Raw genomic sequence first — 27,171 nt, 5'->3', positions numbered from 1 at the left:
CACGAGCCGGGACTCAGGCTCCGGTCTGTCTGGCTCAGAGCTCACCCTCCTCACCAACATCCTAACTGCCTCAGGGAGCACCCGAGTGGGGAAGGGCCTCAGAAACCACCCAGCTCCATCCTCTCCCTGCCTTACAGAAGGGGACACTGACTGCTCCCCAGACTCAGTCCAGTATTTACACGGCATCATTTACCCTCTGGACTTGGAGCTCCGCTTGGACACTTGGGATGGGTGTGGAGGGTTTGGAGAGGGGTTCCATCTTGAATTCAGGGATGCACTCAATAATTCCTCCCGTCATCCCTCCTGCTGGGGGCAACTGAGGGCCAGGCCCCATGCCGGGCCCAGGAGAGAGCTGTCCCCTCTGTGGTTCTGGGAGACAGGCCTATAAGCTTCGAGGTCACGTCCCAGGCTCCTCTGGCTGTCACGGAGAGTTGTCCAGGCCTCTCTGAAGCTGACAGTTGAGCGGAGTCCTGAGATCAGAGAAGACATTACAGACAGAAGGAATAAACACACCGACGGCCACCATCGCCTGGGTGCAGAGTGCCAGGGGCAGGTTCAGTGCTTTGGCTGGCACGGTCACTTAATCAGAGCAACCCTGTGAGGTGGGTCTTAGTGTCCTGTTAACAAGTGAGGAAACCAAGGCTCAGAAACTGGGTCTGCTGCCACATATATGCCAATAAGTGTGGCTGCAACTGGAACTCGGACTCAGGGTCTCAGACCAGGGACAGGCACGGAGGCGAGCAGGTGGTTAGCTGTGGTTGGAGGGAAGGGTGTATGGGGCGAGGCCAGAATGGGAAAGTGAGGTTTGCCCGGCTCAGAAAGGAGCGGGCCACCATCCCCCACTCCAAGGAGCTTGGATTTGTTCTCAAGATGCTAGGGAACCAGGAACAGGTTTGAGCTGGCCGCTGGGGCCTGGTCAGGTCTGCATTATGGGCAGTGTGCAGTTGGAGGACTAGGAGAGCCTGGGGGCAGGAGGAGCAGGCCAGGAGGCCTTGAGAGAGACTGCGGTCGGTTGGGTTGGTTGGTTGGACCGGGAGGGCCGGAGCTCAAAGAGAGAGGACATACAAGAGTTCAGAGCTGTCAGGAGAACGAGAGCATCAGGGGTTCTAGGCATAGGGGAGGGATGGGGGAGAGGAAAAAGGAGAGGCAAGTTCAGTTTGCCATGTTAAGATTTCTGGTGTCCTTGGGTCACAGCAGGAGAGGCAGCAATACCGGAGCTCAGAGGAGGGGAGGGGCCTGGGCACCTGCTTGTGCTGACACCACCCTGGCCGGGTGGCTCTGATCCCCATTTTACATATTAGGCTCTGAGAAGTGGGCCCTGAGAGTGGAGAGGTGATCTGCCTGAGGTCACACAGCCGGGATTCAAACTTCAGGTTTTTCTGATGCCAGAGCTCATGTTGTCTCCACTGGGCAGCTCGGCTGTGTGACAGGGGTGAGAAAGGTCCCTGAAGCCGACAGGAGACGGCTTCTGGCAGCAGCTTTGTTTTCTAGGCTGGAGTGACCCCACGGGAGGGGAGGTCTGGCCTTGGGAGCATATGAGCCCTGGCTCTCTATCCTCCCCACAGTTGCTGCCCCAGTCCTGGCCTCTCCAAACCTATGGGAGCCCAGAGCCTCTCAGCTGACATTTGCATAATTGTCCACCAGCCCTGACTCTGCTCCCTGTCCAGTGGAAGGGGTACAGAGATGTGGCTCTGCCCTCTGACGTTTGTCCCTCCTGACTCCCCCCTGCTCTGATGGGGCCTTCAGAGTCCACCTCCCCCAAGCTGACCCTCAAGGGCTCCTTCACCTCCTACTCGGGCCCCAGCGAGCCCCGCTGGCCTTTCTAGCTCGTGACTCCACCCACCTGTCCATACCTAGCTCCCATCATCCCCAACTGCCCCCCCCCGACTTCCTGCACACCACCAGGGGTGCCCCTACCCGACTAGTCTCTCCACCTGGGATGCTCAGGCCCCACCCAGGAGATCTGAAGGAACCCTGCCCATCCGTCCATCTTCCCTGGGCTTTCCATCAGAAATAAACCCTCTGCTGGCCGCTCTGCCGGTTCTGACTCCCTATTTCACATGTAATTGGGATGATTATGATGAGAGTGACAACAATGAAGAGTGACTGAGTACATCCTGTGCGTCCTGTCAGGTTATGAATTAAGTGACCTAATCCTCCCGACCACGGAGCCGGCACTGGTATGAAGTTGCACTTTACAGATTTGGAAATGGGGCCATGTGACCTTAGGCAGGCTGTCTGACCTCTGTGCGCCTCTATTTCCCCCTCCGTGAGACAGAGATGATAAAGGCACGAACCTCATGAGGTTGTTGTGAGAATTAGGTGACCTGTGCCCCGTGAGCCCAAACCTCGCCTCTGCCCTTCTCCAGAGCTATAGTCCTACCACTCGAGTTTATCAACAGCTTCCTGTTTTCTGTCTCACTTCTGCTGGCAGTCAGTTTTCTGGTTGGTTCTCCTCTGTCAAGCTGTGTGGCCGTGGGTCAGTCAGTCCTTTTCCTCGGACCTCAGTTTCCTGTTAAAGAAATCCAGAGGGTTTGGCCAGATGGTTCCTGGTGCTCCGCATCTGTGCTGAGACAGTAGCCACTGGTGACATGTGGCTATTGAGCACTTGAAAATGGGCAACCCAATACCTCCGTGCAACTGAGGAACTGAGTTTCAGGTTTATGTAATTTCAAATCATTTTCATTTTAATAGCTACACGTGGCAAGTGGCTGCTGTATTGGACAGTGCAGGAGAAGACTGAGAGATAAGGCTGGAGAAGAAGTTGGAGCCAGTGGTGAAGGCCTTGAGTGCCATGCTCGGGCTTTGTGCCCGTCTTCCCAGACAACATGGAAATCCTGCAGTGGGGTATGGGGGAGAAGCATGGACAGATCTGTCCCTTATAGCAGTCACTCCAGGGGCACTTGGAGAATGCAGGGGCAGAGAAGAGCCTAGGGTCACAGTCTAGAAAAGCAGGGGTGAAAACCAAAGCAGACACAGTGGGTGTAGAGAGGAGAGAACAGATTGCAAGCCAAACCTGATGACTGATCGCATCGGTTGGTGGACAGTGGCAAGGATGACACCTTCATTTCTCGCTTGGATGGCAGTGGGGGTGGGGGCGGCCTTCACTGAGATGGGCCCATGAGAAGAGCAGCAAGTTTGGTCTCTCCTAACTATTCCAGCATTCTCTGTCATGGTAATGTGTGTGTCCCTGTCTTCCCCCAACTCATGTGCACCCTCCTGAGGCATCATGGGTTGGGACTTGTCCCTCATCCCTCTGCCTGTTGCTGACACAGCACCATGTGGGCCCAAGGAGGCCTCCGCATGGGTTTGGAATGGGCAAAGGAGCGTTCCGTTGTCCTGGGGTCCAGGAGGAAGGGGCAGGCCTGTTCCCCTTGTTCCTCAGCCCTGGAAGCAGGGAGTGATTTGTCCAAGTTCCTGGGGTGCCCTCAGCAATGTGAGCAACTCTGCCTCCAGAGCAGTTTTCTGAGACTCTGAGAAGCCACTTGGGGAGCTGAGTCTCATGTGGACCCGAGTCTTAAGTGAACCCATGAGGACACCAAGGCAGGGGATCGGCGTACCCGGCTCATCCCTCCGATTATCTGCGTGTTAGCCACATCCCAAGCCGGCCAGATCCGGGGCTGTCAGGAAGGGCCCAAGGAGCGATCATTCTTCGCACTTAGGTGAATGAGATTTGTCTGCTCCAATGACTCAGATGCGCATGGACCTGTTAGGAATGACTCTTGGCCATTCGTAACAGACACCTGACTCAGCAGCTGCAATTAGATGGTACGCTGCTTCTCTCTTGTGCTTCTCTCTCCCATAAAATGTGCCTGGAGGAAAGGCCCCCGGGGCAGCGGTGTGCTGGAGCCAGCTTGCTCTAGTGCCTGTGAGCTGACTGTGCCTGGTGACCTCACATTGATCCCTTGAAATCGGCTTTGGTGGGAGTATTTACACCACAGAAATTGGCCAACACTGTAAATCAGGGGCTTTTTTTTTGGGGGGGGGCAGCTTCCTAGCTCATCGCTGAGCAGTGCACCCCACAGTCATCAGGGACCCAGACTCCTTCCTCCTCCTACCCCTCTGGTTTCAGCTTGCGACTTCCGTCTTTACCCGAGTGCCAGCCATTATGTTCTGTGTGAGCTTTCTGCCATCACAGCCCAGGCCGCTCCTGGCTTCCTGTCCAACTCCTGTTTCCGAGGCTGGCTCTTCCTCACCCTGTGACTGTGTGTCATCTCAGGTGGCAGCTCAGAGGAGAAAAGCCTTCCCTGACCACCCTACCCCAACTCCCCCCTGCCCCCCACCGCCCCGCCGTCCCACGCTGCTTTATTTTCTCTAGAGCACAGACCATAATCCTTAATTACCTGGTTGTTTTGTTATTTCCCTTGCTAATTATCTCTCTCCCCCGCTACACCGGAGGAGCCCTGTGGGCATGGACTGTCTGTCTTGTTCTTTGCTGTATCCCCCGTGCCTCAACAGTGCCTGGATATAGCAGTTGCTCAAATATTTGTCACGTGAATAAGGGATAGGAAGCAAAGGTAATTTTGTTTTCTGCATTCTTCCTTTATTTATTTATTTATTTATTTATTTATTTATTTATTTTCAACGTTTATTTTATTTTTGGGACAGAGAGAGACAGAGCATGAACGGGGGAGGGGCAGAGAGAGAGGGAGACACAGAATCGGAAGCAGGCTCCAGGCTCTGAGCCATCAGCCCAGAGCCCGACGCGGGGCTCGAACTCACGGACCGTGAGATCGTGACCTGGCTGAAGTCGGACGCTTAACCGACTGCGCCACCCAGGCGCCCCAAGAGAGGCATCATGATCATCATCTTCCCATGTTGCTACCTAGTCTGTAAAATTATTCGGACTAGATGTTTTCTGAGGGCAATGAGCTGAGTGAGTGGGAGGGAGGTGAGGGTGAACAGGTAAGTCAGCTCCCTGGCATCGCTCGCAGTGCAAGGTGACTGGGAAAACTGGGCCCTGCTCAGAGGCTTTCTTCCACAAAGCAAACTTCCTTGAGCCCCGTCTTAGTGTCCGGCTGTTGATGCACGCAGAGGGTAATAGAGCGGGGAATGGTAAGGCCCCCCCCCCCCCGTTGGACTTGGGCTAATATGGGGATGCACTAGGGACAGACAGGAGGACTAGTTACGATACAATGGGCTAAATGCCCAATAAATGCAGACAGCTGGACCTGTACTGGGGATGCGCACCTCAAACCACATTCATTTATTTGACAAATATGTATTGAGGCCCTACTGTGTGCTGAAAACTCTTCCAAACACCGGGGATACAACAAGCTGGACAAGACTCCTGCCCTCATGACAGTCACATTCTGTGGAGGAGACGAGCAGTAACACACTGTCGAATAAGTGAGCAAAAGCATCTTGGGCAGCAGAAAGTGCTAGGAAGACCACATAACAGGATGTGGGTGTAGGGGATGATGCTGTACGTGGGGTGGCCAGGCAAGACCTCTCTGAGGAGGCGGCCTCTGAGCTGTTATGTTAATGACACAAAGGGATGGGCACCAGAAAATCTGAGTAGAGTGCACTGGCCAGAGGAGGTAGCAAGGGCCGAGTCAGGAGGCTGAGACCAGCCTACCATGGAGCAGCAGGAAGAAGGCCGCTTTGGCCGGATGGGAGTGAGGGGAGAAGGGCGGTGGAGACAGCCGTGGGACTAGCGTGAGGCGCGACATTGAAGCCGTCACCCCCAAACTCAGTGATCGAGATGGAGAAGACTTAATGCAATTTTTAAAAAATCAACATGAAAGCAAAAAGCCCCATGTTGAACAAAATATCAACATTTTAAACAAAAAACCAGATCACTAGCAGTGTCGTGCTGAGCTATCCTGGAACCTGAGGCAAAGGAAAAGTCAGTACTGCTGATCCTGTCCTTATCTGAAGTTTCGAGATGTTGTGTTTTATGGATTTTTTGTCGCTGTTTGTCACGGGCGTCATCACTATGGAAGACGTGTCACCTCATCTCGAGATGATGGTCTCCAGAACCAGACTGCTTGAGTTCCAATTATGGCTTTACCCTTACCTGCTTAGCTGCATGCTTTCAGGCCAGTTTCTTGACCTCTCTGTACCAATTTTAACGTCAAAAAAATGGGGCTAATAGTGCCTACCTCTGTGTCATTCCGAGGATTAAATGACCCAATGCAAGCAAAGGACTGAGGACAGGGCCTAGCCCACACTGGACGCGTTAGCCGTAACAGCGGGCCTTGGTACCCACGGAAGGATTCTAAGCAGGAAGTGTCTGCCGGCAAATCAGGCTGGGGCAGAATGTATGTGGAGGCGGGTTGGAGACAGGAAGACCACAAGCTCCTAGGATGGCTAGGGAGGCGGCTGTTGCAAAACTCCAGATGAGAGATGGGAAGATGAAAGCAGCCTGGATATTGGGAGACTTGGGGGTTACTGAGCTGTGCGGGGAGGAGGATGTTGGGCCAGGTCTGGGGAGCGCGACGGCGGTCGGCCCCGGCTCTGGGTCACCCATCCCCGCCTCGTGTTGTTCCAGAGGGAGCTGAAGGAGCAGCTTCAGGCCCTTCAGGACAGCGAGCGGGAGCACACGGAGGCGCTGCAGCTGCTCAAGCGACAGTTGGCAGAAACCAAGGTGAGCCAGGCCTGGGCGCAGGGGCGGGTCCTGCGGGGTGGGCGGGGCGTGGGGCGGGGCCGTCTAGGAAGAGGGGGCGGGGCGTAAAGGTTCCGAACGTATTCTGAGAGGGGCTGGGGTGGGGGGTGTGGAACGGAGGCTGGGGCTCACCTGAATGTAAACGGGACAGGACCCATTCCCAGGACTGAGGGCAATGATTTGGGCTGGTGCCTGGCTTTAAGGGTGGGGCTCTTTCTCCCTTCCTGCCCTGGGTGGAAGGTGAGGTGGGACCAGGGACCCTCAGGAGAACTCCCAGTCCTGCAGGGCTGGGAGAATGTACCTGGTCTCTTTTTCCTCTCGCCTTATTAAACACGCCCACCCAGGGGCACCTGGGTGGCTCAGTTGGTTAAGCCTCCCACTTGGGTTGAGGTCGTGATCTCATGGTGAGTGGGCTTGAGCCCCAAATGGGGCTTCGGATTCTGTGTCTCCGTCTCTCTCTACCCCTCCCCCGCTTGTGATCAGTCTCTCTCTCTCAAGTAAATAAATATTAAAAAAACAAAACCACGCTGGCCCATTGCCAGAGGAGCCAACCCTGAGTATGTGCCCTCGAAGCCCTCCTGATGATTTGTGACCCAGCCTTTGTATCATCCCCCCTCTTAAACTCGCACAGTGGGCCAAACCCTCTAGTCTCTGGCTGCGGTGGTTTGAAAAGAAAGGCTTCTTCTTGACCTGAGAAGGAGGCCCTGGATTCTGATCCAGCCACTAACTCACTGTGTGACTTTGGCTAAACTGCATACTCTTCTGGGCCCCCAGTCTTCCCATCTGTACAATGGAGACTCTGCCAAGGTCTTCGCAGCCCTGAAGTTCTAGATCCCGTGGGCTCCCTCTGAGTTCCCCCCACAGATGTCTCGCCAACGGGACAAGGCTTGCTTTGATTTCTGCCCTTTCTGGGACCAAAAACTGAGGGCCCAGGCCCGGCTGCTAACCTCTACAGTGATTTCAGCCTGGCCCCACTCACTAGTAGGGATGCAGCTGCCGGCAGCAGCTGGAGCAGAGCCTTAGGAATTTTCTGGGCCTCTGAGGGGTCAGCCTGGGGCCCGGAGAGGCCATTGGAGATCCAGATCTGTGCCTCGGCTTGGCCACCAACCCGTGTGGGGTCTTGGGAAGGTCATGACAAACATTTCTTCAGAGAACATTCTGGACTGCCTGCCGGCAGGACCCTCAGCAGGCAACAGATGAGAACAGTTAGAGGACTCTAGCCTATTTGCCTCCCACAGCCTCAGTTTCCCCATCTGTCCGGTGGTTCAGCACCTCTCAGGTGAAGAGAAGCTAATGGAAGCCTCTGTGTGAATGAGAGCGAAATATTATGGTCTGGTTTTCCCCCCAGCAATCTCTTCTCTCCACTCCCCATTGTTTTTCTCCACTGACCTTTTCCTCCCCTGCTTTCCTGTCCATCTGTCTACCTCTGGGGGGTCCTGTGGGGCCAGCTCCCCCTCCAGTTCCCCCAGCCCTGCTTCCTGTCTGGACTGGGGTGTTTATACAAGAAATGCCTATGGATGCTTTGGAGGTCATATTTCACCTGGTGCCTGACTCGGCTTTCCTGCAGAGCTTGCCCCTCCAGTGGCCCAGCCTGAGGGCCTGTCTGATCTCCCTCCCCAGGCCCAGTGTTTTCTTTGGTCGGTCCTGACCAAGTGACGCATTCTTGGCAGGGTATCTTTCTGAAGCAGCCCCAATTCCTCCAAGCCCCAGTGGATTCCCAGGGATGTGGTGGGCTGGGGTAGGGGCTACTTTCCCAGCCACAGCACCAAAGGGACTGGGGGTGGGGTGGGGGTGGCTCTGCCCTAGAAAGAAACTAGAATAAACGGGGCACACCGGTTGAGTGGAACCTTTCTCTGTGCGGGTAATTGTGTTTCCCATTCATTGTTTCACTGAACCCCACGGAATGTCATCTCTATGACAGCAGGACTCCCCAGAACCTAGCACAGTGCCTCCCACACACAATAAGTAGTTGTAGGACAAGTGAGTGTGTGCGGGGGGTTGGGGGGGAGGCAACTTTTGATGGAGGAATGTTATCTCCATTTTATTGGCAAGAAACTGAGGCACAGAGAGGTTGAGGAACAAGCCTAAGGCATCACAGCTAGTAAGCGGCTAGTTGGCAGCTTACTGTCCAGTTTTGTCAGAACCTAGTTCTGGCATATTCCAGGCGTGTGCTAGGATGTCCTCAGCAAGATCTATGGCTTTGTGGTCAATAGGACAGGTAGGCTGGGAGGGGGGAGGACCTTTCAGGGACAGCCTTGAATCACGTGTGGTGGCTGGCTGTCACTCCGATGTTCTTCTTTTGAGCTGACCTCTCCCTGCCTGTCTCCCTTTTCCTACCCATCTTCTTTCGTCCTGGAGACACTGGCCCGTACCCTAAAAAGAAGAGTCTGCACTCACCTCTGCAGAGCAACTTTTGGCAAGACTCTTCCCCCTTCACCTCTCAAGCAGGTTCTGACTGCCAGCCTGTGCCAGGCCCTGGGATGGGCACAGGAAGCGCAAGGCTGAAAAAGACGTCATTCCTACCCCCGGGGGGTTCATCCACTAGCTGGAGCCACATAAAATGTGAGACTGTGTATTAGGAATATTTACAAAATGCTCTGGAGACATTTAACTATTTAACTGCCTGAAAAAGTTAGGGAGGATGTCACCGAGGAGGTAGCTTTCAAGCTGGGTCTTGCAGGATGAGTAGGAGTTTGCCTGTTGAATAAAGAGTTTGTTGGGGGTGGGGCCCATTCTAGGCAGGTGTAATTACAATGCAGTGGCACTAGAGAGGTGAGCTGGGGTCAGATTGAGGACTCTGAATGCCAGGCTAAGGAATCGAGTGTTTTACTAGTTATCAAGGAGCCAAGAAATGTTCCTAAACACAACATTGGCTTTGACCCACTTTGCACATCAGAAGGATCACTCTGGCAGTGAATTTGTTGCCAAAGACCCAGAGTTGACTTGCGGACCGATAGAGTTGGATGGGCTGTGGGATCCCAGGAGTATGTGTAGTTGAGGCAGGTGGAAGGATGAATGTGGTGCTCAGGAGACACTCAAGACCATGGATAAGGACACGGGAGCCATCCTCAAAGCCATGGGGTCAAACAGGAAGGAGGCCATGTAGGTGAGAATGGAAGGAGCTGGCCCAGAGAGAGCAGCCATAGAGGTGGAGGCAAACCAGAACCTGCCGCCGGTAGAGGGGGGCCAGTGCACCAAACACTGTCATAGAGGGGTTGAGAAGGAGCCGGAAAGGGTGGCTGTGGGATTTGGGGGTCCTTGGAGGGCAGCAGCAGATGATGCAGGAAGGGCAGGCCCCGTCACCCCCGCCGTGACCCGCAGAGAAGCCTCAGGGTGCAGGAAGGGGCTCAGGGAGGCCACAAGCAGCCTGGCTGTTCATCCCCAGCTTCTCCCCCGCCCCCTTTGTCTGCCTGGCGCTCTGGGTGGGCATGCGCGGGGAGGCTGGCCCACTGCCAGCACTTCTTCCTGCTGCCGCGACAGGAGGGAACTGGCCCTAATTGAGCCTTTGTTGAACCTCCCACAGAGCCCTGGGCACTGAACACAGCGGGGTCTCTGACTCTGTGAACTCCCAGCCAGAATCCCACAAAGTAAAATTGCAGAGGCAGGTCCCACACGCTGCTGCTGCCCGGCCACACTTCTGTACCCCGTGTTGTCCTGACTCCGGCTGCTCCCCGCACCCCCGGTTGACATCCTGCCCCTCCTTCGGGCCCCAGCTCAGAAGCCATCTCTCAGGGAAGACTTTTAGGGTGTGCCTGTTAGAATGGATCCCCTTTAATAGCCAGGCTCTTTTCTGCACTTCAGACAATGGCGTGCATTTTGTGAACGTGCCCTCGCTTAGTCTTCACCAGAACCCTGCGACGTGGTTGCGTTACCCCTTTCACAGAGAAGAAAACAGGCTCAGAGACATTAGGCAACCGATGTTTCCACAGCCAGAGACCCAGAGCTGGGATTCTCACCCAGGCTGGCGGCTACCAAAGCCCGCGCCCTGCACCGCTCAGGCCCCTCCTGGGCCTGCCAATGCCCGCGGGAACAGAGAAATGTGCAAGTCCAGTCTTGCCTCCTGTGATCATGGCTTTCGCCTCCAGCTCTTGTTTTTCAGCCAGGGGGTCTCAAGGATGAGCGACCGCCAAGGTTTGCCCGGCACATTGCCGTTTATAAAGCTCTCTGCCATCCGTGATCTCCTTGTCGTCTTTGCTTGAACCCCATGCGTGATTTTTTTTAATTTTAATTTTATTGTTTGTTTGTTTGTTTTTAAGACTCCATGCCCAACATGGGGCTTGAACTCACGACCCTGAGATCAAGAGTCTTATGCTGTACTGACTAAGCCAACCAGGCACCCCTGAGTGATTTTTTTTTTTTTTTTTTTTTTTTTTTTTTTAAAGAAAGACCTCACTGTATCCTGGACTGAACTCAGCGTCTTTTCCTGCCACCCTGTTCTCCCCAGCTTCTCTGTCCCTCCCACCCCCAAGCCAGAAATCTGGGCATCATCCTCACGCCTTTCTTTCCTGTACCCCTACAGCCATCCTGTCAGTCACCAGGGCTAAAGAGACTGCCCCCAAATGTCTTTCAAGCCCGCAGCCCCTCTAGTGCAAGCCTCAGTGTCTCACCCAGAGCACTTCATGAGTGTCCTGATGGGCACGTGGAAGTGTGTGCCATCCCCGGCCATGCCAGCCTGACATGCCATTGCACTTTAACAGGTGCTGTTCCCACCACGGAGTGTGCCCTTCCCCGCCCTTTCCTCTCGCCGTGCCAAGGCTCTCGGTTTCCTCCTCTCTCCCAGGGGTCACCCCATCTGCTCCCCCTGGCATAACCCCTGATGACTGTCCCCACAGTCTTCCACCAAAAGCTTGCGGACCACCATCGGTGAGGCCTTCGAGCGGCTGCACCGGCTACTGCGCGAGCGGCAGAAGGCCATGCTGGAGGAGCTGGAGGCCGACACGGCCCGCACGCTAACCGACATTGAGCAGAAAGTTCAGCGTTACAGCCAGCAGCTGCGCAAGGTGCAGGAGGGGGCCCAGATCCTGCAGGAGCGGCTGGCCGAAACCGACCGACACACCTTCCTGGCTGGGGTGGCCTCCCTGTCCGAGCGGTACGTGCCCGCCACCGGCTGCCTTCCCCAGACGGGCATCCCGTCCCCAGCCTGTGTGGGGAGATGGCCCTGGAGGCAGATGGGGTGGTTGGCAGAGAATTCATTCACTCACATCTTCATCAGACAGTTACGGGGCATTGGCTGTGTGCCAGAGCCTGGTCTAAGGCTTTATGTGTTTCTATTGTTCTATATGTGATGAGTAGAATCATAGAATATTACTTACAGTACAATGTTATTTATGTTATAGTACAAGTATATATTATAGTCTCTATAATAACATTGATATTATTGATAATAAAGAATATTTATATTATTATAATCCTATTAGCTCCCTTGCTGTCATCTCCATTTCACACATGTAGAAGAAACAGGCACAGAGAAGCTACGTCAATTGGCCGAGGCCCCTCATCTAGTATATGACAGGGCCAGGATTCAACTCCAGGTCTCTCTTGTCCCATCACCACCATTAGAAATAATAACACTTAATTATTGGTCTGTTGATGATCAATACTGACAGGCAACGTCACGTATTTGGTGTTGACCGTGAGCCAAGCACGGTGATAAGCATTGTACATACATGACGCCATGTAATCCTCACCACAAGCCTAGGAGGCAGGTGCTATCATAGCACCCATTTGAAAGATAAGGAAACTGAGGCTAGGAGAGGTAGGAAGTGGCGCAAGCAGGCACTTGAACCTGGGGCTGGCAGACTTTAAATACATGGCCTTGCTCCCTGTCAGCTGCCCTGAAGGTGGCTGTGGGGCCCCCCATGTGTTGGGACAGAAATCCGGCCCCCAATGCAGCCTGCTCTCCTGCTTTCCTTCCAGGCTTAAAGGGAAAATCCATGAGACCAATCTGACTTACGAAGACTTCCCGACCTCCAAGTACACAGGCCCCCTGCAGTACACCATCTGGAAGTCCCTGTTCCAGGACATCCACCCAGGTAAGGCCCTTCCTGCCAGTTACCAACAGGGCCAACGAAGAGACAAGGGTTATCCTGGGCAGGAGCTAAGGGGGGTTACATCCCAGCCCAGCTGCCTGCTCTAATCACAGCCTGGGGGCAGGGCAGAGGGATGAGAAGAGTTTCTTGCTGAGCACCTACTCTGTTCCAGGGCTCGTGCTGGGCACCTGCGTAATCACTCAGCTCACTGAGTCCTCATACAACCATGAGGTCGGTTCCATTAGTGTATCCATTCTCCAGATGAAGAGACTGAGGCGTTGGACAGTTCATTCATCCATCCTATACATTCAGCACATATCAAACCCCCTACTTCACACCAGGTGCTAGTCTAAGTGTTGGAGATGTAGCCGTGAGCAACATAGGCAAAAGGTCCCTGCCTTTGTGGATCTTACATCATAAGGAGAGAGAAAATAAAAGTAAATAAGTAAAATCCATAGTTCATTAGATAAGGATAAAAGATAAGGAAGGGAGCGAGGGGATGTTGAGGTAGGATAGAGATTTTAGGTGGAGGACCAAGGAAGCGTAGAAGTAAAGGCCTGGGGGCAGCTGGGAGGCTCACTCAGTTGGGCGTCTGACTCTTGATTTCAGCTCAGGTCGGGATCTCAGTTTGTGGAGCTGAGTCCCACATTGAGCTCTGCACTGACAGTGCGGAGCCTGCTTGGGATTCTCTCTCTCTCCCTCTCTCTCTCTGCCCATTCTTTCTCTCTCTCACTTCCCTGACTTTCTCTCAAAAATAAATAAATACTGAAAAAAAAAAAAAAAAAAGAAGTAAAGGCCTGAAGGAAGAAGGAGAGTGATCCATGCAGGTTTCTGAGGGAAGAGGGTTCCTGGCGGTGGGGATGGCAAGTACAAAGGCCCTGAGGCGGAGCAAGCCTGACATGTACAAGGAACAGTGAGGAGACTCATGTGGCTAGAGTAGAAGAGAGTAGAGGTGAGGAGGTCAGGGAGGCAGCAGTGGCCAGCCCGTGAGGGCCTACAGGCCAGCGTGAGAACTTCAGATTTCACGCTGAGTGAGATGGGGGCCGTTGGGGGGTTTGGGGACAGGCAGTGACGTGAGCTTAACTTCCTAGCGGCTCCCTCTTGCTGCTGGGTTGGGACTGGACTGAAGGGGATGGAGGGTGGAGGCTGGGAAACTGGATAGGAGGCTACCACAATACTGCGAGGTGATGGTGGCTTGGAGCAGGGTGATGGCAGTGGAGGTAGAAAGGAGTGATCAGATTTAAGATATATTCTGAAGGGAGAGCCGACAGGATTTGCTAATGAATGGGAGAGAAAGAAGACAAGGAAACTACAGCGATTTGGGCTGAGGTGCCTGAAAGGACAGAGCTGTAAGCGTGTGAGGTCTGCAGTACCGATGAGATGTCTAAGTGCAGGTGTAGAGAAGGCAGTTGGGATGACATGTGCAGTACAGGACAAGGGTCAGGGCAGTGTCGGCATCGCGTGGACAGTATTTGATGAGCCTAGGTGAGATCACCTAGAAAGTGAGAGTGGAGAGAAGAGAGATGAAGTCACTCTAAACTTTGGAGCCCTGGGGCACTCCTAGAGGTTAGGGACAGGAGGGAGACCCAGCCAAGAGGACCAGGAAGGAGCAGCCAGAGAAGTGGGAGGGGAACCTGGGTGAGTCCTGGAAGCCAAGTAGAGAGTGGCTAATGGCAACAAAGGCCGCTAAGCCAAGTGAGAGAACCCGGAACTGACTGTTCTCTGGCAACATGGAGGTCTTCAGTGACAAGAGCTTTGGGGGAGCCACAGGGGCATAAGCCGGATAGGAAGCTGTCCGAGAGAGAGAAAGGGACATGAGGCATCTGGGTGGCTCAGTCAGTTGATTTGATTTGGCTGAGCATCCAGCTTGATTTCAGCTCAGGTCATGATCCCAGGGTCGTGGGATCGAGCCCTGCATTGGGCTCCAGGCTGAGCGTGGAGCCTGCTTGGAATTCTCCCTCTCTCTCTCTCTCTCCACCTCCCCCCCACCCCCCCGCCGCCTTCACTCATGCTTGCTTGCACATGCACTCCTCTCTAAAAATTAAAAAAAGAGAGAATGGGAGGGGAGCGAGTGGAGACAGTGCTTTCAAGGAGTTTTATTTAAGGGAAGGAGCGAGAAGGCGGCAGAGGCTGTTGAAGGTGGGAGAAGTAACAGCCTATCTGTGGGTGATGAGAAAGACCCAGTGGCAAAACCGAGGATGCAGGGCAGAGAGAGGTGCTGCAGGGACAGCCAGGAGTGGGGTCTGCTGCTGCCTCTTCTGACAGCTCATCTTCAGGAGCCCAGAGGAGGGAGAATAAATGGGCAGTGGTGGGAGCTTGAGGGAACTCTCTGCCCATAGCCTCCCCTTTCCCAGCGAGGTAGGAAGCAAGGTCATCCGCTGAGATGATGATGGGCAAGAGGAGGTAATGGGAGGTTTGCTGGGAGAGAAGGTCTGAACAGGTTTCTAGTAGAGTGAGTAGACCCTGGGACCCGAAATCATACAACCTACAAAGGCACCACGTCCTTTAGAGGTAAGACAAGGATGTAAAGGAGAATCCTCCCTCAGAGGTCGGCACTATTATTATCCTCATTTTTTCAGATGAGAAAGCAGGCACAGAGCTGTTAGGAACAGATGTCTGAACCGGGTGCTGAAGGCTGATGGCTTTGCCACTCGGGGAAGGCTGGGGCCTGGTGGTGCCTCCAGACTGTCCCCAGTGTGGGGAGCTGCATGGGCAAAGGCAGTGGGGGAGGAGCATGAATGAACCCAGGACGCTCATGATCGGGCCTTCCAGGTAGGGATGGAGAGAGGCTGAAGGTACCACTGAGCGTGTGAATGCTGGACAGAGATGGGGGTCCCCTGTAGGTGGCTGAGGACCACACTTGATGTATCAATACTGATTTCCCAGGAGTGAAGGGACAGCTCCTGGTACTTTTTTTTTTTATTAATTTTTTAAAAAAATATTTATTTTTTTTTTTTTTTATTTTTTTTTTCAATGTTTATTTATTTTTGGGACAGAGAGAGACAGAGCATGAACGGGGGAGGGGCAGAGAGAGAGGGAGACACAGAATCGGAAACAGGCTCCAGGCTCTGAGCCATCAGCCCAGAGCCCGACGCGGGGCTCGAACTCACGGACCGCGAGATCGTGACCTGGCTGAAGTCGGACGCTTAACCGACTGCGCCACCCAGGCGCCCCAAAAAAATATTTATTTAAAAAAAAATTTTTTAATGTTTATTTGTTTTTTGAGAGAGAGAGGGGCAGACTGCAAGCAGGGGAGGTGCAAAGAGAGAGACAGAGAGAGAGAGACAGAGACAGAATCAGAAGCAGGCGCCAGGCTCTGAGTCGTCAGCGCAGAGCCCAACGTGGGGCTCAAACTCACAAACCGTGAAATCATGACCTGAGCCGAAGTCAGATGCTTAACTGACTGAGCCACCCAGGCGCACCCCCCAACACACACACACAAATTATTTGTGAGAGAGAGAGTGTGTGAGGAGGGGAGGGGCAGAGAGACAGGGAGACACAGAATCTGAAGCAGGCTCCAGGCCCCAAGCTGTCAGCACACAGCCTGACGTGGGGCTCAAACTCACAAACTGTGAGATCATGACCTGAGCCGAAGTCAGACACTTAACCAACTGAGCCACGCAGGCACCCCATTCCTGGTACTCTTAAATCTGGATCTGTGCCTAGTCTGGGGAAGGGCGCATTTTCCAGCAGACTGGGGGGACTCTGGGTTATCCTCTTGGGGTCCTTCTAGCCTCTATGTGCTCCTAGACGTGGAGGGACCTCCACACTGAGACCCAGCAGGATGAGGGCCACACATGGGTGAAACAGCGTAACTCAAGGAGGCAAGAAGCACGTCCCCCACCATTGACCCAGGGCAGCCCCTCGGGCGGCTGGTCTCAGGAGCTCTGTTGGTGTCAGCTATCACCTGCTGCATCCCTGTGACAGCTTAGAGAGGCAATCCAGGCACCTCAGCCTGACAATCCAGGCCCTATAAGACCTGGGCCCTGCCATTCTGTCATTCTCCCCTCCACATCATACCCAGCCACACCGAACCATCTTCAGGTCTTCAATGAGCCATATTCTCCCTCCTCCACTTTCACACATGCTGCTCCCTTGTGCCCTCTACACAAACCCCAGGCTTTGGTGACTAACTCCTACTCCCCTTCATGTCTTAGTTTATGAACACCTCCTCTGGGAAGCCTTCCTGGCTCTCTTCAGGTGGCCCTGCACTTTTCTGATCTCACTCTTTTGTCAATGTGCGTGTAGCTGTCTGTGTCGCTAGACTTTTAGCTCGGGGTCAGGCCTGGGTCTAATTCATCACTGTAGATCCCTAGAGCAGCCAGCACGGTAAATGTTTGTGGAAAAGTAAATAAAGAAATGGATGAATCCGAGTCTCAGTTCTGCTACTAGAATAAAGTAGGTACTCAGTAAGTATTTTTGAATGGAACTTGCCACACATCCTGAACAAGTCACTTCTCCTCTGAGCCTCAGTTTCCTCCTCTGTAAAATAGGGATGTTAGCCCCTTCCCAACTCCCTCACAAGTGAGTAAATGGATGTGGGAACTTGCTGGTTGCCCCAGAGCAGGGTTTCTCAACATCAGCACTGTTGACATTTGGAGCTGGATAATTCCTTACTTAGGGGGCTGTCCTGTGCATGATAGGATGTTCAGCAGCATTCCTGGTATCTACCCAACTAGATGCTCCCCTCCCCAGTTTTGACAACCAAACATGTCTCCAGACATTATCCAATGACCCCTGCGAGGTAAATCGCCCCAGTTGAGAACCACTGACCCAGAGAAAACTGCGTGGAAGAGGGGCTGAAGGAGCGGTAGCCTGTGCCCTGAACATCCTGCCAAGGATAGCGGTCCCTGGGGAGTTCAGAGACCAGTGACCTGGTTAGCCAGGCCCCTTCCTTTGTCTGTAGGGCCTGTGAAGTCACTATGGCTCCTCTGCCAGCACCAAGGCCCTTTGTGTCCAGATGGGAGGGGCAGGCGCCCCCAGGGAACTAGCCCATGGATTCTAGCAGCTTCCTGCCTGCCCTGCTTCCAGTTCGGGCTTCCTATTGGGTCATCTGAGAACTCCATTTAGCACCTGTCACTCCCCTTGCTTTGGAACCTCCACTCTCTACCCACCCCCCACCCCCTGTCCCACCCTTCAGCCGACATTGGAAACCCTCCTCCAACTGCCTGGCCTGATTGTTGCTGCCCCCAAGCACAAACTTTCTCCCCAGCCAGACCAGGTGGCCTCTGCTCCCAGGACACCAGACACTGCCCGCCTTCTTTGCTTTTACCATCTGCCTCTTCTGGGCGGCTCGCCCCTCCCCCTGCTCACCTGAATCCAGTCATTTGTGGGTTCCAGCGTGCTCACCACCTAGCTGTGTAGCCCAAGGCAAATCACTGCCCTCTCTGGGCCAGTTTTCTCCTCTGTAAAACAGGGATGGAGAAGATGTGATTTATCTCCCAGCCTAGGGATAAGAATTAAATAAAATTATCTATTTGTGATAATAATCCTGGAACTTAGTAAGAACTTGATACTTGTTTATCATTATTATAATGACAAATCAGTTGGTTCCTCAGTCTTGCTGAGCAGGCTTTCTGGAGCCACACAGAGGAAAGAACACGGTGTGACAAGGCTTTAACTCAAGTTCCAACTCTCCTTCCACCCCAAGTGGCAACCTGAGCAGGCCACTTAACTCAGAGAAGTCTCCTTGGAGCCTCAGTTTCCTCTTCTGGAAAATGGGATGGTAATTTGCACTCCTGGGGATGCTGTGGTATTCCCATGAACCAGTGGGTGTGAACGTGTTTCTCGAATGCCAGTATGGCACAGAGGGGGCCGAAGAGGTGGGAGAACTGGGGCAGCAGATTATGTAAGGGCCTGGCCAGAGGAAAGAGCTGGCAGCGTCTCCTGTCCTATCAGGCTTCTGAAGGGTCAAGCCACTGTCCTTGAGAACAAAGAGGAACCAGCCATCTGCTGCCAAGTGATAGTACTTGACTAGGGGGTTTCTCTGCTGCTTGGGCCTGTGATGTGTGGTTGAAGATGGCCAGAAGACATTTTCCTGGGGCCTCCACAGTCCATGCCTGCCCTAAATGCCTTTGACCTCGAGGTCTCAGGCTTAAATGGGCTGCTTCCATACCTGCTTTTTGTTTTTATAAAACAGTGTGTCAGGACCTAGAAAAGAGCTCTGATCTGTACTATAGTGAACCCCAGGGGACTGGTTTGTTTTGCTGAGGTCTGGCACTTCTCCCAAGGATAAAGGATGGGTGGAGGGATTGCCAGTCTCCACCCCGGACTGACGTCTCAGAGGGGGGAAAAGGTGTTGCTAGGCCCCCTTCCAGGTCGGTCTGTGGTCTGAAGGCTGTTACTCCTGCCAGCCGTCGCCTCAGGGAGGGTGGGAAGGAGGCCTGGAAGACAGAACCTCTGTTTATGAGGAGATGGGAGACCCTGGAGGTGGACCCCAGCCTGTCCTTTGGAGTGTAAAAAGCTTCTGAGTATCAGGCCACGCCCTGTGCCAATAAGAATACCAGGCCCCGCCCCTAGCCCTGCCCCTGAGATGTGGAACCCGCACCCAGTTATCAGGCCCCACCCCCACCTAGTCCCGCCTCTACTGCCAGCACTGCCCAATGAACAGCAGGCCCCGCCCCTAGGCCCACCCAATGAGTGGCGGGCCCTGCCCTCACCCAGTCCCCTGGGCTTCCAAGCTGAGGCTCCACGCCCAAGGAGCTGGCACTCTACGCAGTCAGGATTTCCTCTGCACTGCAGGCTCATCTTTGTGGGCCCAATCTCAGAGCCACTGAGAGCCCACTTGGCTGCCTCCTGGAGCGCCCTCCCCACTCATCGGTGGCACTGGAAGTGGCCCACGTTGCCCCACATTAGGCTTTAGAGTCTGGGGCTGAGCCCTCCATCTGATGTGCTAGTGTCTCCGCCCCTCCCCCGCCCCGTCGCACGGTCCTTCTGCCCTGAGCTGCACTTCCTGCCTGTTGCTGACCTAGATCATCCTGAGCACCACAGGCTCCCGCGTAGCACTCAGAACTGCCGCTGCCCACACCTTGGCTTTGTGCGTGCTCTAACCCTTCCTCTGTACACGCCTGAGTGTGACCCGCATTCCACAGCCGGGAGGAGTGGCCCATCTGTGTCTAATTAGATTTTTCTTTCCCTTGCCTCCCTTCACACATAACTTCCTACACCTCCCTCCACCTCTCACCTCCTGACCCCACTGTGGGAATTCCTACATTCCATGTGGCAGGAGCCTCTGGTTCTGACAGGCTGCCCTGTGACCGCTCGGACCACGGGGTAAAACATATGTCCACTGATCCAGTGTCTTCCTTCCCCTGACTCCCCCTCTTCCATGTCCCTGGATAGAGAATTGTGATTCCATTGACTGACCCCTCTATTCACAGGGCTAATTGTTTCCATGCATCCCTCTGAGTTCAAAGAACAGGAAAGGAGAATGTAAAATGCAAAACTAAATTTACTCCTAACAGAGCTCGTGGAAAGAGCTTGATGTAAGTCAACGGTCAGCTTTGTTAGTGGCCTTGTGAACGGGAGCACCAGTTCAGAAACTGGCTGTTGCTCCCTGTTGGTGACAGTTGCCACCACTGAGGCGTTTTATTTCTGTGCATGCGTGCAGCCAACAGAGGTGATAGAAGGAGGGGGTAAGGCTCCAGCCAAGTGTAGTCATGCTCCTGCCTCACCAGATAACGAAACCGCCAGAGAGCAGGATGAAGAAATTGTTCGCTCCTGGGTACTGGCGGCAGGATTCCTTTTCCTCACCCTTCCTTGCCTCTGTCTTGCTCTGGCCTGGAAATGGTCATCCAGGCTCAAGAAGGCCACTTCCAGGTTCTCCATCTTCTGGTTGGGCATCAGCTCCGTCACGGAGGAGAGAGTAAATAGAACCCTTGACATGAGAGTTCATGAGACTCTGAGAGCCAGACCTGCTAAGCCAGTGTGGCCAGCCCAGAACAGGATGACCCAGCCTGTGCCGCCTGTCCAAGAGAACACAAGCAAGGGCCAGTTTAATTTGGTGAGCCTTTCTGGAAACGCTCACCATGCCTGTCTCTGTGCTGGGCACCGGGCACACAAGGGACAGCCTATCTGCGTGGTACACAGCCCTTACCCTCCTGGTGCAAATGGTGCAGAAAGATGTGGGCACAGAAGACAATACCCCTTATATAACCAGAACACAAAATTAAGGAATTTCAGAAGAAAGAGCAACCAGGGAGCAACCACCTTCCTGTGGGCAACCAGGAAGGCTTCTCACAAGATGGGCCCTGGAGTTGAGCCTCATGCAGAGGTGATTACAACAAGCAGGGAGGAGGCAGTGGAGGGGCAGTCCGGGTGAAGGTGTTGGGGCTGCGTGTGGTGGAAGTGACGTGTGACAGGTAGAGCTGGGGCTGGATTGCACATGACCTTGCTTAGTCCTCGCCCTGCCTTGGAGTGCTGGGTGACCTGAGATTAGTCACCTTTCCTCCCTGGGTCTCATTTTCCCCATCTGTCAAGTGGAAGAGTCGGCCTAGAATCCATGGTTTTCCGCTTTTTCAGACCTGTCACCTACATTTCATAACAAATAGTTTGCAATGTCTCAAAGGTAATAATAACCGTTCCACAACTGCACTATGTATATAAACTTGAAAAACTGTATATATACAGGTATGTATATACATACTGTGATGACAATGTAAAGGAAAATAGAAGGAAATGATTTATAATAAAATATTGTGTATGCCAATCTGTACATGCTCACGCACAGCCACAGTGGAAAACATAATGAAGCAGTCAGGTGCTCACACCGTAGATGAAACACGACTGTGCCTCACATATGGTCCACAACAGGTAGGTTATATGAGTCAGTGGCATTTTTCTCAGACATATACTTTCCCGAAAAGTGAACAATTCTCAGCAAACTTCCAAACAAACCAAGTTCAGTCTCCCCTCAGTTTACATGGTAGTAATAATAGTCTGTTAAAACTGTACAAAATGATTTCCTTCCCGGGGCACTTGGGTGGCTCAGTCGGCTAAGCATCCAACTTCAGTTCGGGTCATGATCTCCTGGCTTGTGGGTTCAAGTCCCCCGGTAGGGCTCTGTGCCGACAGCTCAGAGCCTGTAGCCTGCTTCGGATTCTGGGTCTCTGTCTCTCTCTGCCCCTCCCCTGCTCACGTTCTCTCTCTCTCTTTCCCTCTCTCTTTCTCTATCAAAAATAAACATAAAAACTTTAAAAAAAGATTTCCTGTTTATACGTAAAAGGGAGTTAAGTTGTAATTTTAGGTCATTATAAAAATGATTTTTCATCCACATGATTGCTTGAGCATTTGAAAATTTATGGGTGGCAAAGGGGTCGTGGGACTTCCCTGTGCATTTCATTCAGGGCATTTAAAAAATTTTTTTTAAATTTTTTTAATGTTTATTTTTGAGAGAGAGACAGAATGCAAGCTGGAGAGGGGCAGAGAGAGAGGGAGACAGAATCCAAAGCAGGCTCCAGGCTCTAAGCTGTCAGCACAGAGCCCGACCCGGGGCTCAAACTCACGAGCTGTGAGATCCTGACCTGAGCTGGAGTCGGATGCTTAACAGGCGCCCCTCATTCAGGGCATTTAGATGCATGGATCCCACCTACTGAGAAAACCCACACCCCACCCCACAGATTTCCTTATCCCCCAGTCCCAGGGTGATTACCAGCACCTGGGATAATCTTTAAGCTCTCTCAGTTCTGAAGTTCCCTAATTCTGAATTTCATTATGGTTTACTCAACAAACTTTTGTGGGGTGCCCACTATGTCCTTGCCCCAGGCATTGGCAACGAACAAGCAGCCACAGCTTCTGCTCCCCTGCAGCCAGGCTTAAATCTGGAAGGACTTCAGCTATCGCCCTTCCATTTTACAGAGGAGGAAGCTGAGGACCAGAGTGGGCAGGCATCACATGTGTTCAGCATCACACAGCCTCCTGGGCACCAACCAGAACCTGGCCCTCGGGGAGACACCACAGAGTGGATCCCCAACCTTCTCTCCACTTACCTTTCCTCCCTCCTCCGCCCCCTGCAGTGCCCGCCGCCCTGACCCTGGACCCGGGCACTGCCCACCAGCGCCTGATCCTGTCCGACGACTGCACTATCGTGGCCTATGGCAACCTGCACCCACAGCCGCTGCAGGACTCGCCAAAGCGCTTCGACGTGGAGGTGTCGGTGCTGGGCTCCGAGGCCTTCAGCAGCGGCGTCCACTACTGGGAGGTGGTGGTGGCGGAGAAGACCCAGTGGGTGATCGGGCTGGCCCACGAGGCGGCCAGCCGCAAGGGCAGCATCCAGATCCAGCCCAGCCGCGGTTTCTACTGCATCGTCATGCATGATGGCAACCAGTACAGCGCCTGCACCGAGCCCTGGACGCGGCTCAACGTCCGCGACAAGCTCGACAAGGTGGGCGTGTTCCTGGACTACGACCAAGGCCTGCTCATCTTCTACAACGCCGACGACATGTCCTGGCTCTACACGTTCCGTGAGAAGTTCCCGGGCAAGCTCTGCTCCTACTTCAGCCCGGGGCAGAGCCACGCCAACGGCAAGAACGTGCAGCCATTGAGGATCAACACGGTCCGCATCTAGGACGGCGCAGGGAGCCCACAGGGGCCACCTGGGCCACGGCCACCAGCAAGAGCTCTGCCCAGGGGACAGAGGCCAGGACTCCGGTCCAGTGTAGCCCCCACACCCCGTGAGGCCTCGGGCTGGGTGTTTACCCTTCAGCCTCCATTTCCCTTCTATATTGGTGGTCATACTCCATGATTCTTAAATGCCATCAGCATTGATGTCCTGTAGTTCTGACCTTGATGGGGAGGCAGCTTTGGTCCCAGGATGTGACCTGGCTTCTCCTCAGGGCGGCCCCTGCCCAGCCCTCATCCCCACCCTCTGGGCGGCGGGGAGAGGGAGCTTCTCCCTGTCTCCCTCCTGCCCACATGCCCTGACCTCAGGATGTGTGAAGAGTGTTGCCGGCAGTTGGCAGCCTGAAAGATACATGAAACCCACTTATGCTTCCAGGTCTAAGACTTGCCCGGCACCCCACCGTGGGCCATTTGACCCTTGATCCCAGCGCACAGTGGACACAGGCTGTAGCTGGTCCTAGGGTTCCCGAGAACCACCTCTCCTTCTACCTCTGGACCAAGAGCTTTATGGTTCCTGTTTCTCCCACTGACCTGCAGGTAGAGATGATGCTATGGCCTGTGGGAGGCACCCGGTCACTGAACCCACGTGTTACGGTCACTGTGCCACCAACTTCCAGCTCGCGGGTCTAAAATCAGGATGATGGCACTCAAGGCTGATACAGAGCCCGGTAGCCTAAAAGCAGCTGCAGGACACGCATCACTGGGTGATGGAGGTCCCCAGAGGCTTAAATAAGGGTCCAAACCGGCCTCTGTGACCAGGCTTAGGGTGTGGGGAGGCTGAGGGGAACAGTTGTCTCAGGCGAGCACTGGGACAGGCTGTTGGCTGGGACTTCCCATCAGGCTTGGCGTCTGTCTCAGTTAGGATCCTGTTGCAGAAAACAAGAGCTGCTTTAGCCAGTTTAATTTGACAGCATTTATTATCACATCCCTGATTTGCAAAATCATTGGAAGGGCTGGAGGAGCAGACTCCTTGCTGAATTTCCAGGAACAACTTGCGGCTCCCACCTGCAGGAAGCCACTGCATCAGGAAGCTGCTGACCGCAGAACTGTGTTCCCTCCACTACTGGCCGGGCCGGCAAATTGGTGTCCTGAGGCCTGCCTCTGTCCCACTCAGTTTAGTTCTCAAATCCAAATCTCTGTGAGGGATACTGTTGGGGAAACATAAATCAGATCCAGAACTTTGGCGGCAAGGGTGCCTGGGAAACGTAGTTTTCTTTCTTCTCACTGCAGCCATGCAAAAAGGCCCGGAAGGATGTTTAGGTGTTGAGCAAGCCCATCCACAGTTTTTGTCACTGGAGTTCACCTCCAGGCCTTGGCTTTGAAGCAGCGGAGCCTCCACGTGTCCTGCTCTGTGGCCCTGTCCCTGCCCGAGGGCACGAGCCCAAGAGGTGGATCTATCCGCAGCACTGGCCGAATGTCTCAAGCCTTCACGTCGCTCTCTAGTCCTGGAGCCTAGATTCTGAGCTTGTGGGGTCCCTGACCACCCTCATCCCAAAGGAGCCAGACTAGCTGAACTTGGGGGGCTCCCACCTCACAACTGCTGCCCATTGGGGTCCCCCATGGGCAGGAGGAATCCTCTCTCACCTCACCCCTTCATCTACCAGAAGCTGGGCCACCCCCCAGCAGTATTTTTATTTTAAATGTTTCCCATTTTGTGAGTTATGATGAATTTGTATTAAATTAAAGTTACAGAATGTCAGTGGTCAGTTCTATTCATTTTGACAAAGGCCTGCCTTTTCTGACCCAGGTGGTATTCATGTATTAACATGGCTAATCCACAAAGCAAACCTACTGGGTATGTAATATTATGCCCACTTTACAGAGGTGGAAAATGAGGTTCAGAGAGAAGACATGACTTGCCCACAGTCCCAAGTCCGTGCTGGGAAGCAGTGGAACTTGGATTAGAACGGAGTTCTAGGGGTGCCTGGATGGCTCAGTCGGTTAAGCATCCAACTTCGGCTCAGGTCACGATCTCACTGTCCGTGAGTTCGAGCCCCGCGTCGGGCTCTGTGCTGACAGCTCGGAGCCTGGAGCCTGCTTTACAGTCTGTGTCTCCCTCTCTCTCTGACCCTCCCCCGTTCATGCTCTGTCTCTCTCTGTCTCAAAAATAAATAAAAACGTTAAAAAAATTAAAAAAAAAAAAAAAAAAAAAAGAACGGAGTTCTAAAGCCAGCACTCACATCACAACTTACTTGTCAGGGAAGACTGGCAGTCTGCCTGGAGGAGGGGGTCATGGCAGCCTTGAGAGCAGAGGGGAGCTCATGAGACAGTGCCATGGTCTCTTGAATTCTATAAGGGTGCCTGGCCTTGAATCCGAGCTCCATTGTTGTGTGACTTTAGAGAAATGGCTCAGCCTCTCTAGGCCTCAGTTTTTCCACAGAGAAAATGAGGGTAATAACACCCATCTCATATGATTTATTGGTAAGCTGCTAAATGCAGTGCACTTAGGGAGGTCCTGCCTCCCACTCTACCTGTCTCCAGGAGTCAGTGCCCTAAGACACCTGACCTTAAGGAGTCTATCTTCCTCCTTATGCCTTGTGTGGAGTGTGGGACTACCTAAGCCAGAAGTGTCCCCAGGTCTGCTGTGTACAGGGAGGTCCATCCTACCTCTGACTCATGGGGAAGGAGTCTGACCAGGAGTCAGGCAGGGCCCTGCATATGGACAGATGAGCTGTGTACACTCTAAGTGGCAAAGCCCTGGGCCCCCCACAGCTGAGGAACAGGAGTCCGAGCCTAGTCTTAGTTCTGTGCTGACTCATTTTGTACCCTGAAGGCCCTTTCCTCAGTCTCCTCCCCTGCAGATGAAGGGGGTTACGCTGGATGCTCCCTGAGGCTCCAGATGGATCTTCGCCTATACCTGGAGGTGGAGAGAGAGGAGAAGGAACCACCCCAGTTGTTGAATTGCTTGGAGTTCTAGAAAAAGGGGCATGAACAAGGATTGGGGGGATTGGCAGGAGCAGAAGGAAAGGTCTCTGATCGGCTGATGGAGAGCACCCAGTTTGGGGGGAGGTGATTTTGAGACTAAAGTATCCCCAGCCCGCCTGCCCCACTGGCTGCCCCAAAGCCATGTCCCTCCATCTTTGCTCAGTGCATCTGTCTTCTGGGGAGGCAGTACCCCCTCCACAGTCCTTCTTACCCTTCCCCTACTCAGCCTTGGCACAAGGTCCAAGAAGTGGTGGCCACTTCCCGGTATTTACTCTCCATTTCCTAGTGTCTGGGAGTAACTGTAGGGAGCTAATTTGCACACCTAACTTGGGACATTTGTGCATTTGTGCATTTGTGCAATTGTGCATCAATTGTGCATTTGTGCAATTGTGAGTCAAACCTCAACTGCAAGACAAGGCTCATGTGTCTCTCAGGGTCCAAAGAATTCATGAATGAAGGAATCTGGAGTTGTCAGGCTGAATGATACCAGGAATCCCCCATTTAACACAGGCAAGCAAAGAGGGGAGGCAAAGGCATCTCAGCATTGGGGAGGAAGGAGGGATCAACAAAGGTCTTACCCAGAGCAGGAGAGAACTGATAGGAGGACAGTATCCCTATCTGGATCCCAGGCAAAGTGCTGGTACTTATCTAATATCAAGACAAGCCCATGAGGTTGGTATCATTATCTGAGTGTTTGGTGGAGAAACATTACCTCCCAGGGGATCCACAGCCAGTACTCAACAGAGCTGGAAACAGATCCAGGCCCATCCAAAGCTAAAGCCAAACTCTTCTCTGGACCTCCTGGGAAATGCTTCTCAACTTTGAGGACCACTTCAGTGACAGGCAGGGGACACCAAAACTGTGATCTCCCTTGGGGTTCAAAGCGGGACTTTAACCCTGGCTCCATTCCATTGTGCATTTGTGCAATTGTGAGTCAAGCTTCAACTTCAAACCAAGCCTCATGTGTCTCTCAGGGTCAGGGGTAGACTCAAG

The 27,171-nt window shown here is 53.5% G+C and overlaps 1 protein-coding gene across 3 annotated transcripts in view; it reads left to right on the top strand.

Annotated features, from left to right (window-relative positions):
- TRIM62 (tripartite motif containing 62) overlaps positions 1-24,952 on the top strand; it is a 31,538-nt gene extending 6,586 nt beyond the window's left edge. For all 3 annotated transcript variants that reach the window (XM_045476580.1, XM_045476579.1, XM_045476581.1), the window contains 4 exons: positions 6,494-6,589; positions 11,440-11,696; positions 12,524-12,639; positions 22,650-24,952. In XM_045476580.1, coding sequence (XP_045332536.1) covers positions 6,494-6,589; positions 11,440-11,696; positions 12,524-12,639; positions 22,650-23,200 — 1,020 coding nt within the window. In that variant the 3' untranslated portion in view covers positions 23,201-24,952. The remainder of the gene's footprint in view (positions 1-6,493; positions 6,590-11,439; positions 11,697-12,523; positions 12,640-22,649) is intronic.
- The last annotated feature ends 2,219 nt before the right edge of the window (positions 24,953-27,171 follow it).

The sequence above is a fragment of the Leopardus geoffroyi genome, chromosome C1, assembly GCF_018350155.1.
Source record: "Leopardus geoffroyi isolate Oge1 chromosome C1, O.geoffroyi_Oge1_pat1.0, whole genome shotgun sequence".
NCBI classification, from domain to species: domain Eukaryota; kingdom Metazoa; phylum Chordata; class Mammalia; order Carnivora; family Felidae; genus Leopardus; species Leopardus geoffroyi.
This window is presented reverse-complemented; position numbering and strand designations above follow the sequence as displayed.